Genomic DNA, 14,154 nt, shown 5'->3' on the forward strand with positions numbered 1-14,154 from the left:
TTTTAATGAATATTTTTTCACAGACCTTCAGGCCAATAAGCGTGGATTTTTTAAAGAATAATTTTTCAAAGACCTTCAGGTCATTAAGCGTGGATTTTTTAAAGAATAATTTTTCAAAGACCTTCAGACCAATAGGCGTGGATTTTTTAAAGAATATTTTTTCAAAGACCTTCCGAACAATAAGCGTGGATTTTTTAAAGAATATTTTTTCAAAGACCTTCCGAACAATAAGCGTGGATTTTTTAAAGAATAATTTTTCAAAGACCTTCAGACCAATAGGCGTGGATTTTTTAAAGAATATTTTTTCAAAGACCTTCAGACCAATAAGCGTGGATTTTTTAAAGAATATTTTTTCAAAGACCTTCAGACCAATAAGCGTGGATTTTTTAAAGAATATTTTTTCAAAGACCTTCAGACCAATAAGCGTGGATTTTTAAAGAATATTTTTTCAAAGACCAAAAGACCAATAAGCGTGGATTTTTTAAAGAATATTTTTTCAAAGACCTTCAGACCAATAAGCGTGGATTTTTTAAAGAATATTTTTTCAAAGACCTTCAGACCAATAAGCGTGGATTTTTTAAAGAAGATTTTTTCAAAGACCTGCAGAGCCTTAAGCGTGGATTTTTTAAAGAAGATTTTTTCAAAGACCTGCAGAGCCTTAAGCGTGGATTTTTAAAGAATATTTTTTCAAAATTTTAATGATAACCCCGTTATAATCAGCAACACGTATTAGCCAAACAACAAACATTGGCTACTATAAAACTACGTCATTACCCATCACCACCATATAACCATGCCGCAACATCTTCAGCATTTTTCGCCATCGCCATCGTCGTGGTCGTCTTCATCGTTATTGGTTATGTCCAGCATGGACATCAAACTTCACTTCACTTCAAAACCAAAAACCGCAGCCAACTTCCGTTCAATGCCTACGCGTGCAATATAATCATCACACAAATACAGCAACAACAACATCAGGACGGGTCTGGACATTATTTCGGCATCTATTTGTGAATGTTTGTAAAATTGGGAATGTATTGAACACTTGCTGAAGATGTGACCATGCAGAGTAGATGTTAGTATGTATGTGTGTGTGCAAAATACTTTTACATTTTTGCTTCTCTGTAAAATAATTGTGAGAACTTTTGAGGTTTCTATGTGAAGAGGAGGAATGTTATTGTTCAAGGTTTTTTTTTTTTTTTACAAAACCATCGATTGAATGGAAACCAAAAAGAGAAAATGTGCTGATGATATGAAGATGCTCAGGAAGGTGTTAAATTGTTAATATCCGGTATTTGGCCAATCAGTTAGTTAGGCCTCGAAGAGAAGTTGGTTGTACGAACATCCTTTTATTATTTATTAATTTTGTTGTTATTGGATTTTTTGGAAGGTGGGAAAACAATTTTTATAAACAGTTAACCTCTTATAAATGAGGTGGCAGTAATTTGCATTGCAGCTTAATTTCTTATAAGAGGTTTCTTTATATAAGATAAAAAAAACAAAGAAAAATTAAAAAAAAACCGTTCTGACAGTCCTTGAAAATATTCATAAAAATTTCAAGCTCAAAGCTCAGAAAGTCCATGGATGAAAACATGTTCATAACTAATTCATGCTTAAGGCTCGCAAAGTCCTTTAAAATTCAAGGAAGTCTTTAAAAATTCACGTCTATTGGAAGTCCTTGAAAAATTGTTTTTAAAAAAATCCTCTGGAAAAAATAGTTTTAAAAATCCACGCATATTGGAAGTCCTTGAACAAATAGTTTTAACCAGTGAGCGGAGCAGTATAGTCGGACATAGCCGACCATACAATACCTTACACGACTACCACAAAACTATACCTTTCTGCGGATTTTTATTCCGAGCCTGGGTAATATTTTGTGATAGTTGCACCCTCTTGCCCGATTAGAGGTCAACAGCACCTCTTCCTTACACTGAGATTTTTTCGAATATTACTAATATTCAGTAATGCCCTCCTAATTACTTGTCCATATTCCCTTCACAGTGGGTTGTGTTGTGATGTTCGGCTTATAATTGTGATCTATAGATCGACTCGAAATAACACAGAAAAATAAAATTTCGGTCCACTCCATCCCAAAATTGTTTTTCTGATCATCCCCAACAATTATAGGCATTTTTCTTGACCATAACTGGAACCTCTGGAACCTCGTGGTAATGATTTACTACATTATATCTGAATACGTAAGCACCTGTAAATATTTGAGTGTAACTCCCACATCTGAGTACATACGACAATATAATTGGTATCAATTTAAAGGCCAACCACTCCTCTTGGATATACTATCAAGTTCTCCGCTCTATGTCCTTCGGGAGTAAATATATATCGCCATAAAAAACAAATTTTGTCATTTTTCACACAAAAGTCAGGGCCCATTTGACCCGCTAAATATTGACCGATCTTTATCAAAACAGGCACGCTTTTTCTTTAGCCCAATCCCTTTCTCCATGTAAAATTGGGCCATAGAGATGTTTGGGCCATAATTGCGGCCTCTGGAGCAACCAGAAAAACCGACAAAAATGAAGTATTTGGTCGATTTCATCCCCTAAATATTAACCGATCTATACCAAAAACAATAGGGGTCTTCATTGGGTCGAACCCAACCTACATGCAAAATGTCGTGAAGATTGGTCCATAACAGTAGCCTGTATCGTGTTTACAAATTATAATGGACAGACGGACGGACACACATGTCTAGATCGACTCAGCTAGTCGAGATATGACGATCGGTATACTTAAAGGTGGGTCTAGACCAGTGATGCAAGAAAGACCTTGAAGAATTGTTCTTGTTGTCCACGACTATTGGCAGACCTTGAAGAATTGTTCTTGTTGTCCACGACTTTTGGCAGACCTTGAAGAATTGTTCTTGTTGTCCACGACTATTGGCAGACCTTGAAAAACTAGTTTTAAAAATCCACGCCTATTGGCAGACCTTGAAAAACTAGTTTTAAAAATCCACGCCTATTGGCAGACCTTGAAAAACTAGTTTTAAAAATCCACGCCTATTGGCAGACCTTGAAAAACTAGTTTTAAAAATCCACGCCTATTGGCAGACCTTGAAAAACTAGTTTTAAAAATCCACGCCTATTGGCAGACCTTGAAAAACTAGTTTTAAAAATCCACGCCTATTGGCAGACCTTGAAAAACTAGTTTTAAAAATCCACGCCTATTGGCAGACCTTGAAAAAATAGTTTTAAAAATCCACGCCTATTGGCAGACCTTGAAAAAATTGTTTTAAAAATCCACGCCTATTGGCAGACCTTGAAAAAAATAGTTTTAAAAATCCACGCCTATTGAAAGTCCTTGAAAAACTAGTTTTAAAAATCCACGCCTATTGGCAGACCTTGAAAAAATAGTTTTAAAAATCCACGCCTATTGGCAGACCTTGAAAAAATAGTTTTAAAAATCCACGCCTATTGGCAGACCTTGAAAAAATAATTTTAAAAATCCACGCCTATTGGAAGTCCTTGAAAAACTAGTTTTAAAAATCCACGCCTATTGGCAGACCGAATGGTATTGGATGTCCTTTATAAAAAAAAGTAAAAACCTACTTGAGTCTGAGTTAATTTTGAAATAGTCCAACCTCTGAATATGTCACAAACACGATTAGCCATATTTTATGCTAATTGGAAAATATTGTGACATACAGCGGAAATCCTCCAACCCAATGCAGGCATGTGAGGAGTAAATGAATATGTGATGTAAACACATACATATGTATGGTTAAGGATAACAAATCTCAACAACAATGAATGTATCCTGCTGCGATGAAATATGTCAATAAATAAATGAAATTCTTGGCATTGTCACAACATGAATGAAAGGGTTCTAAAGGAGCAACAAAATCTGCCATGGAAAAATTCTTAGTAAATTTCTGATTAATTAGATTTCTTAGCTCAGGATAAGAAGGAACGATGTGTACACAATTTTTTCTTCTTTGCTTTGGATTATTAATATTTCACCTTAATAATTAATTAAATTAAATTTTTTTCATGTTCCTTGAAAGATTCAAATTTTCCTTTTCCTGTGGCATACTTCAGTGGCAGGCGAAAAATTCTCGCTGACAACTCTATTAGCGGGTTATTAACTGAACAAAACAAATTTGTTGGCAATGACACGGGCGTTCCACCATCCCCTCTGCTTTTTATTTTTGTGTTCCTAAACACCGGCAAAGTTATTTTCATTTTCAAAACAAAATTATTATCCTCTCAAATTACTACCTTCACAAAAGTAATTTCATTCAATAATCACCCCTTTTTGTTGTCGTTGTTGTTGTTGTTGTTGTCAGTGGTGTGTTATAGAAACTAACATTTATCACATTTTTATGTTTCAATTAGCGATAAACAACCAAGCCGGGGCATTTTCATCGTTTTTTTCGGAATGTGCGCTCCTATCATAACAACCTGTGCCGCCACTTATTGCAGGCATGTTGCTGGCCTTTAAAATCGCTTAGTAGCCATTTGATGATTTGTAACTACTCCCCTTCTTCTTAAAGAGAGAGAGATAGAGAGAGGGAGAGATAATGAGAATTGTGAAGTTAAGGAAATTATCATCAAATTGCATGGTGAATGTTGACAGACACACGTCTCAATGTCCATGGTGTGCTGGAATGACACTATGGGTTTGACAACAATATTTTTTCTTTAAATCGGACGAAAATATATATGGGAGCTATATCTAAAACTGAACAGATTTTTACGAAACTTAACACACATCATTCTAGACCTAATAATGTGCGCTGTGCTAAATTTCATGCAAATTGAAAGATATTTAGGGACTTTGGTGCACCATTTACCTTAAATCGGAGGAAAATATATATGGGAGCTATATCTAAATCTGAACCGATTTTTACGAAACTTAGCACACATCATTCTAGACGCAATTAAGTGCGCTGTGCTAAATTTCGTGCAAATCGAAAGTTATATCGGGACTTTGGTGCATCATTTACCCTAAATCGGACGAAAAAATATATGGGAGCTATATCTAAATCTGAACCGATTTTCACGAAACTTTGCACACATCATGTGCTAAATTTCGTACAAATCGAACGATATATAAGGACTTTTGTGCACCATTTACATAAAATCGGACGAAAATATATATGGGAGCTATATCTAAATCTGAACAAATTTTCCCAATTTCAATAGGGTTCGTCCTTGAGGCCGAATCAATTAGCTCTGCCAAATTCCATCCAATTCGAATAATAAATGCGACCTGTACTTTATTTACAATTTAACATGGAAAGACGAACAGACGGACAGACATGCATAAATCGACTTCGAAAGTGATTCTATGCATATTCTCCAAAGGAACCATGCGTCTACCTCGTTTCCTTTTGTTTGTTACAAAAATCCACGCCTATTCCAGAAAAATATTTTTAAAAAATCCACGCCCATTGGTGACCCTTGATAACTATTTTTAAAAAATCCACGCCCATTGGTGACCCTTGACAACTATTTTTAAAAAATCCACGCCCATTGGTGACCCTTGACAACTATTTTTAAAAAATCCACGCACATTGGTGACCCTTGACAACTATTTTTAAAAAATCCACGCCCATTGGTGACCCTTGACAACTATTTTTAAAAAATCCACGCCCATTGGTGACCCTTGAAAACTATTTTTAAAAAATCCACGCCCATTGGTGACCCTTGACAACTATTTTTAAAAAATCCACGCACATTGGTGACCCTTGAAAACTATTTTTAAAAAATCCACGCCTATTGAAGATCCTTGAAAACTATTTTTAAAAAATCCAAGCCCATTGGTGACCCTTGAAAACTATTTTAAAAAAATCCACGCCCATTGGTGACCCTTGAAAACTATTTTTAAAAAATCCACGCCCATTGGTGACCCTTGAAAACTATTTTTAAAAAATCCACGCCCATTGGTGATCCTTGAAAACTATTTTTAAAAAATCCACGCCCATTGGTGACCCATGAAAACTATTTTTAAAAAATCCACGCCTATTCCAGAAAAATATTTTTAAAAAATCCACGCATATTCCAGAAAAGTATTTTTAAAAAATCCACGCCTATTGGTGATCTTTGAAAACTATTTTAAAAAAATCCACACCTATTGAAGATCCTTGAAAATTATTTTTATTCAAGATCCTTGAAAAAGTTTATTATTTGATTAGTCCTTTCAATCCAACCCATAGTGTTAATGTCCCTTCATTACCATCATCGTCATATACCTCGATTACAATTATTAATGTTCAGATGTTTTTGTTGCATTAACAGTTTTGTGCGTAAGTTTGCTGGTGTGTATGTGTGTGTTTTGGAGTTCGGTGCGTCTAAATAAATTATTATGTTGCATTACATGTTGCTGCCACTGCATTTTGTCTTCAGCATGGTGCCATCGTAAACATTTATTTAGCTCCCGCGTGGAATAACCCCGCCACCACGGCTTAAACTACAAGTTGGGCTATATGACGGTTTGTCAGTATGTTCATTTTGCAGTCCATTCCATTATCCGGTGCGTTTGTTTATTTTTTTGGCTCAAATGGTGGCACTGAACCAGACCATTGGCCATTGTCCACGACGACCATGCCATGTAAGCAGCAGCGGCAACATGCAATCACTCTGTACTGTAATCAAGCACAGACTACTCGTGCGTGTGGCAATTTTGTTTTCATTTTCTTTTCCATTAGCCATATTCTTCATCTACTGCTTCCATCTTCCTTTCTCTTCCCTTTCCACTTCCCCTTCCTCTTCTTTTGTTGTTGTTTTTTTGCATAAATATGTTCAAAGGTTCAATACCGGCTTTTAGTTTCTATTGGCGGCACGGTGGGTAACTTGCAAATACACAACTCGGTGTGTGTGTGTCCTTCCTTCTTTCATCCTCGCTTGTCCTGTTTGGCAACAATCTGTTCGCTTGGCTCTATTGTCATTAATTTAACCTACAATTGACGTTTGATTTTAAACCAATTTTTTGACTTCAAGAGGCGTGGATTTTTTAAACCAATTTTTTCAAAGACTTCCAAGAGGCGTGGATTTTTTAAACCTATTTTGTCACAGACTTCCAAGAGGCGTGGATTTTTTAAACCAATTTTTTCAAAGACTTTCAAGAGGCGTGGATTTTTTAAACCAATTTTTTCAAAGACTTTCAAGAGGCGTGGATTTTTTAAACCAACTTTTTTTCAAAGACTTCCAAGAGGCGTGGATTTTTTAAACCTATTTTTTCAAAGACTTCCAAGAGGCGTGGATTTTTTAAACCAATTTTTTCAAAGACTTCCAAGAGGCGTGGATTTTTTAAACCAATTTTTTCAAAGACTTCCAAGAGGCGTGGATTTTTTAAACCAATTTTTTCAAAGACTTCCAAGAGGCGTGGATTTTTTAAGGATATTTTTTCTGGGACCTTAAAAAGGCGTGTATTTTTTAAAGAATATTTTTTCAAAGACCTCCAAGAGGCGTGGATTTTTTAAAGAATTTTTTTCAAAGACTTCCAAGAGGCGTGGATTTTTTAAACCAATTTTTTTTTCAAAGACTTCCTTTTTTTAAGAGAATATACAATAACCCCTCTTTCTCCTCCTTTACAGATAACAATAATCTCATGGGTGCCGCCGATTGGACTGGATGCTCTACAACTGCCACAGCTGCGTATTCATATCATCACAGCCACCCGTTGCCACCACCACCTGCACCACCCTCAGCCACAGCAGCAGCAGTCGCAACAAATGGTGTCTATCCGGGCTATGAAACCCTACCATCCGATCCTGCCAATTTACAATTGCCCACAGTTATAACCGATATGCAAACATTTTGTGCGCCCAGTGATTATCATCCCACAGCCATGGTGCCGCATATACAACCCACAATGTGTAGTCCCACCTATGCTGGGGGACCCAAAAATGAATATGAATCCTATAATGCCGCGGCGGCAGCTGGTTATTCTTCGTACAGTAACTGGTCCAATGGCTATAATACCAGTTATCAATATGGTAGCTGTGCAACACAACCTCAATACCCCACACATGGTCACACCCCTACTATGGTTCTCTACCCACAGTTATTCTCTACCTACAATCAAAATGAGATACACCTTCACCTCCATGGGACAGATAAAATTGAACATTATCTGGGTGGGGAAAATGCTCTGACCATTAGTTCGCTATCAGGAAATCGGCCAAGTATAGAAATTGGTATTGGCACATCAGATCATGAGGATCAAATGCAACAAAATCGTGGTGCGATTGATCAATCCTCTCACGTTGTAGTGACGGCGGATGGTGGAAATTCTATGGAAACGGACCAAAGACAAAGTGGTGGTGGTGCTGCAACAGCAAATCATTTAAATGAATCCGCGAATGATGTTGTGGTCGGTACGAATGGTTCGGTGGTTGAACAACAACAACAACATGGACACACAACCCGTGAGGGTGAAGAAGTTTGGCGGCCGTATGAGGCATCATGGTCTCAGTGACAACAAAATTGTAAGACTTATGTACATATAGAATTAAATTAAGAATTGTTTTAGAATTTATTTTTAATTTTTGTTTAATATTAAAGTAAATATAATATTAATAGAAATATATGTAAATAATTTATTTTGAAAATTAAAAAAAAAAATAATATTCTATGGACACCATTTCCAAGGGAATTTGACAAATTTAAAAGGATTATATTAAATAGGCATGGATTTTTATACCCATCACCACACTGTGTTATAGGGTATTATGTCGTTGTGCATATGTTTGTAACAGGCAAAATGAAACGAGATAGACCCATGGTTCCTTTTTAAATATTTTTCACTTTCTGAGTCGATTTCCGTCTGTAGATGTTAAATAGCAAACAAAGTACAGGTCGCATTTATGATCCGATTTGGATGAAATTTGGCACAGCTCATTTACTTGGCCTAAGGACGAACCCTATTGAAATTGAAAAAAAATCGGATCAGATTTAGATATAGCTCCCATATATATTTCCGTCCGATTTTATGTAAATGGTGCACCAAAGTCCCTATATATTATTCGATTTGCACGAAATTTAGCACAGGGTACTGAATTAAGCCTAGAATGATGTTTGCAAAGTTTCGTGAAAATCGGTTGCGATTTAGATATAGCTCTCATATATATTTTCGTCCGATTTAAGGTATATGGTGCGCCAAAGTACCTATATATCCTTCGATTTGCACGAAATTTGGCATAACGTAATGAATTGAGTCTAGAATGATGTGTGTTAAGTTTCATGAAAATCGGTTGCAATTTAGATATAGCCTCCATATATATTTTCGTCCGATTTAAGGTATATGGTGCACCAAAGTACCTATATATCTTTCAATTTACACGAAATTTGGCATAGCGTACTGAATTAAGTCTAGAACGATGTGTGTTAAATTTCGTGATGATCGGTTCAGATTTCGATATAGCTCCCATATATATTTTCGTCCGATTTAAGGTAAATAGTGCACCAAAGTCTCTATATATCATTCGATTTACACGAAATTTGGCATAGCGTACTAAATTAAGTCTAGAACGATGTGTGTTAAATTTCGTGAAAATCGATTCAGAGTTCGATATAGCTCCCATATATATTTTTGTCCGATTTAAGGCAAATAGTGCATTAAAGTCCCTATATATCGTTCGATTTGCACGAAATTTGGCATAGCGTACTAAATAAAGTCTAGAATGATGTGTGTTAAGTTTCGTGAAGATCGGTTCAGATTTCGATATAGCTTCCATATATATTTTCGTCCCATTTTATGTAAATAGTGCACCAAAGTTCCTATGTATGCTTCGATTTACACGAAATTTGGCATAACGTAATGAATTGAGTCTAGAATGATGTGTGTTAAATTTCGTGAAGTTCGGTTCAGATTTCGATATAGCTCCCATATATATTTTCGTCCGATTTTAGGTAAATGGTGCACCAAAGTCCCTATATATGACTCGATTTGCACGAAATTTGGCATAGCGTATTAAATTAAGTCTAGAACGATGTGTGTTAAATTGAAGATCGGTTGCGATTTAGATATAGCTCCGATATATGCATATGTATTCGTACGATTTTTGACATAAATGGTGCACCAAACTCCTAATGTTTGTTCGATTAACACGAGATTTTGCACAGCTTATCAAAATGAGACTTGAATGACGTTATTGCGTTTTGTTCCATATGTATTGCGAACGGGTGCCTGATTGAAATAAAATTTTTAACAGTGCGGCGTACCAAGTACCGATTTTTGCTATAAATAGTTTTCCATAAATTTGTCCCATGGTACACAGACGACTTCAAATCTGCCTGAAAGAAATTAAATTTATCATAGGTTGCAGGAAGACATAAGACATGTTCCTTCGGGGAAACAGTGACATGCTAATGTAAGGATACATATATACAACATACCCAAAGTGGTGAAGGGTATCATATAGTCGGCCCAGTATCAAAGCGTGCATTTTTATTTCCTACACGACTATGTTGTCAGGGTATTATAGCTTTGTGCAGCCCCAAGAGTTTGTAACGCCGCGAAACATTAGTCCTAGACCCGCCTTTAAGTATATCGATCGTCATATCTCGACTAGATGAGTCGATCTAGACATGTGTGTCCGTCCGTCCGTCTGTCCATTATAATTTGTAAACACGATACCGGCCACAGTTATGGACCAATCTTCAATGAAATTTTGCATGTAGGATGGGTTCTGGCCAATAAAAACCCCTATTGTTTTTGGAAAAGTTCGGTTAATATTTAGGGGGTGAAATGGACCAAAAACTTTATTTTTGTCGGGTTTTCTGGTTGCTCCAGAGACCGCAATAATGGCCCAAACATCGCGAATTTTTACATAGAGAATGGGATCGGGCCAAAGAATAAGCATGCATGTTTTGATAAAGATCTGTCAATATTGAGCGGGTTAAATGGATCCTGACTTTTGTGTGAAAAATGACAAAATTTGATTTCTTTACCGTATATATTTACTCCTGATGGACATTGGCTCGAGAAGTCGATAGTATATCCAAGAGGAGAGGTTGGCCTTCAAATTGATACCAATTATATAGTTGTATGTACTCGGACGTGGGAGTTACACTTAAATATTTACAGGTGCTAACGTATTCATATATAATATAGTAACCCATTACCACACTAGATCGCTTTGAAATTTTCCATGAGGATCCAGGTATGGTCAAGGACAACGCCTATAATTTTCGATGATGATCAGATAATAATTTTGGGAGGAAGTGGACCGAAAACTTAATTTTTTGTGTGTGTTTTTTTTTTTTTTTTTTTTTTTGAGTCGATCTATAGGCGACAATTGAAAGCAGAACATCACAACACAACCCACGGTGAAGGGAATCTGGACAAGTAATTAGAAGAGCTGTACTACACATTAGTAATATTTGTTGACCTCTAGTCGGTCAAAAGGGTTCCAATAAAACTACAAAAAGTTAGATTATTGTTGAAGTTGTGTGGTCGGCCTCGCCCGACTATACTGCTCCGCTCACTGTTTTTTTTTTTTAGATTTTTAATTTTATTTCAAAATTTCTCCTCTGGAAATGGTGTCAATAGAGTAAAAAATTATTCTCGAGATACTTAACAAAAATGTTCACAGTTGTTTAAAAAAAAAAAAAAAAACAAGACAAAAATATTTCTAAAGAAACACATGTACTTATAAAGAAAATTACGGATCATCATTAGTTAGATATGTATAACAAAATTAAAAAATAAATAAAAAAAAATAAATATCCCAAATATTTTTAAAAAATTTAATAATTATACCAATTAATAGAAAAAACAAAATCAAAATGAAAAAAACCTAACAGAACTCATTGTTATTTATGAGTAACTATAAATAAATATGTACTTATATGTGTATAGCTGTATGTATACAATTTTAAGATTAGACTGTAAGGTTTTTTTTTTTTTCAAAAACAAAAATAAAAAACTTGTAACAAAAATCCATTTATTAACTGCGGTTAAAATGTACTTAATACCAACAAACAAGCAAAATAAATAAAAAAACAAAATCAAAAAGAAAAAAAAAACACGAAATCAACCAATTAATAAGCCCTACTTTTATCATTGGCTAATTAATGTATTTGTTATAAAATTTATATTTGCTGATTGGATGTTGATTTCATTTCAATTTTTTTTTTTGTTCTTTAATATTATTTTACTTTGTGGCTAATTTCAAATAGACTGTTTTCTCCCAAACACCAACAACAACTGCTATACCCTGATTACTCACAGTCAGCTCTCATTTATTTTTTATTTCACATATATTTTTTTAATTATTAATAATTGTATGCGTGTGCGAGTGTGCGTATGTGTGTTAGAAATTATATTTCTTATTTTTTACATTTGTTATATTAGTAGTTATGATTAAAATTATTTCTTTTTTTATATATATGTATGTATATGTGTATGTAAAATTTTTTTATTTTATAAATTCTAAGTAAAAAAATAAAACAAATTATAAATAAAGAAATGCGAATTTTTCAAATATTAATTGTGTTTTTTTATTAAAAAAATTAAATAAATAAAATAAAAAGAACTGAACTTCGATCGGCCACATGTTTGTGGTCTGTGCGAAGTTTGATAAGAATTCTATATTGGGAGTATAAGAACATGGAATATGAATCATAGGTACACAGACATAATTGGCAATAGCCGTCGAGAGGTTAAGGACTATTTTTTATACAAATATTTTATTTTTAACAATATTTTTATAAAAATATTTTTATTTATAAAAATCCTTAAAAAATGTTAAAAAAAATACTTTTGAAAATACTACAAGCGATAATTCTTTAAAAAATATTTTTTAAAGTATTGTTACTGCTTTAACAAATATTTTTTAAAGAATTATCGTGGATTTTTAAAAAAATATTTTTTTAATAGATTTAAAGTACTAACAAGCGTAGAAGAAATTTAGAAATTGAAATAAAAATATTTCGAAAAAAAAATACTTGATTTTAAGAACTGTCAAACTGTTGGTTTTTTTTTAAATCAAATCGAAAATTAAACCAATGAGCGGAGCAGTATAGTCGGACGGTCCGACCATACGGTACCCTACACAACTACCACGGAGTTCTAACTTTCTGCGGATGTTTATTCCGAGTCTGGGCAATATTGCCCGATTAGAGGTAAAAAGCACCTCTTCCTTACACTGACATATTTTACGAATATTACTAATATTCAGTACAGTCCTTCTAATTACTTGTCCATATTCCCTTCACCGTGGATTGTGTTGTGATGTTCGACATTCAATTGTGGCTATAGATCGACTCGAAAAAACACAAAAAATAAGTTTTCGGTCCACTTCATCCCAAAATTATTATCTGATCCCCACCGAAAATTTTAGGCGTTGTCCTTGATCATACCTGAATCCTCATGGAACATTTCAAAGCGATCAGCGCTATATTTCCACCCTCCAGTGTGTTAATGGGTTACTAAATAATATCTGAATACGTAAGCACCTGTAAATATTTACGTGTAACTCCCACATCCGACTACATACGACAATATAATTGGTATCAATTTAAGGGTCAACCACTCCTCTTAGATATACTGTCAACTTCTCGGGTCTGTGTCCTTAAAGAATGAATATATACTCCATAAAATGCAATGTTGGTAATTGTTCACACAAAAGTTAAGGGCCATTTGACCCGCTGAATATTGACAGATCTTTATGAAAGCAAGCATGCTTATTATTTAGCCCGATACCGTTCTCCAGGTAAAATTTCGAGATGTTCCGGCCATAATTGCGGCATCTGGAGCGACCAGAAAAACAGACAGAAATAAAGTTGTTGGTCCATTTCATACACTAAATGTTTACCGATCATTACCAAAAACAATAGGGGTCTTCATTGGCCAGAACCCATCCTACATGCAAATTTTCGTGAAGATTGGTCCATAACTTTGGCCTGTATCGTGTTTACAAATTATAATGGACGGACGGACGGACACAATGTCTATATCGACTCAGCTAGTTGAGATATGACGATCGGTTTACTAGAAGGTGGGTCTAGGACCAATATTTCGCGGCGTTACAAACTTTTGGGGCTGCACAAAGCTTTAATACCCTGACAACATAGTTGTGTAGGGTATAATAAAATGGATGAAAAATTGAGGTGTCTCTGCAGCCTCTCTTTTAGTAAATTAACAAGAAGAAATGTTCCTCATTTCTTTCAGAAAATGAAAACAAATAAT

At 34.8% G+C, this 14,154-nt stretch overlaps 1 protein-coding gene across 1 annotated transcript in view; it reads left to right on the forward strand.

Moving 5' to 3' along the window:
• LOC133331272 (protein lozenge-like) overlaps positions 1-8,439 on the forward strand; it is a 49,554-nt gene extending 41,115 nt beyond the window's left edge. Inside the window, exon 5 of the mRNA XM_061539672.1 lies at positions 7,556-8,439. Within this exon, the coding sequence (XP_061395656.1) occupies positions 7,556-8,439 (884 nt within the window). The remainder of the gene's footprint in view (positions 1-7,555) is intronic.
• Positions 8,440-14,154: the final 5,715 nt, after the last annotated feature.

The sequence above is a fragment of the Musca vetustissima genome, unplaced genomic scaffold (genome assembly GCF_032173495.1).
Source record: "Musca vetustissima isolate MV318-11 ecotype Yass unplaced genomic scaffold, APGP_CSIRO_Mvet_v1 utg7396, whole genome shotgun sequence".
Lineage (NCBI taxonomy): Eukaryota > Metazoa > Arthropoda > Insecta > Diptera > Muscidae > Musca > Musca vetustissima.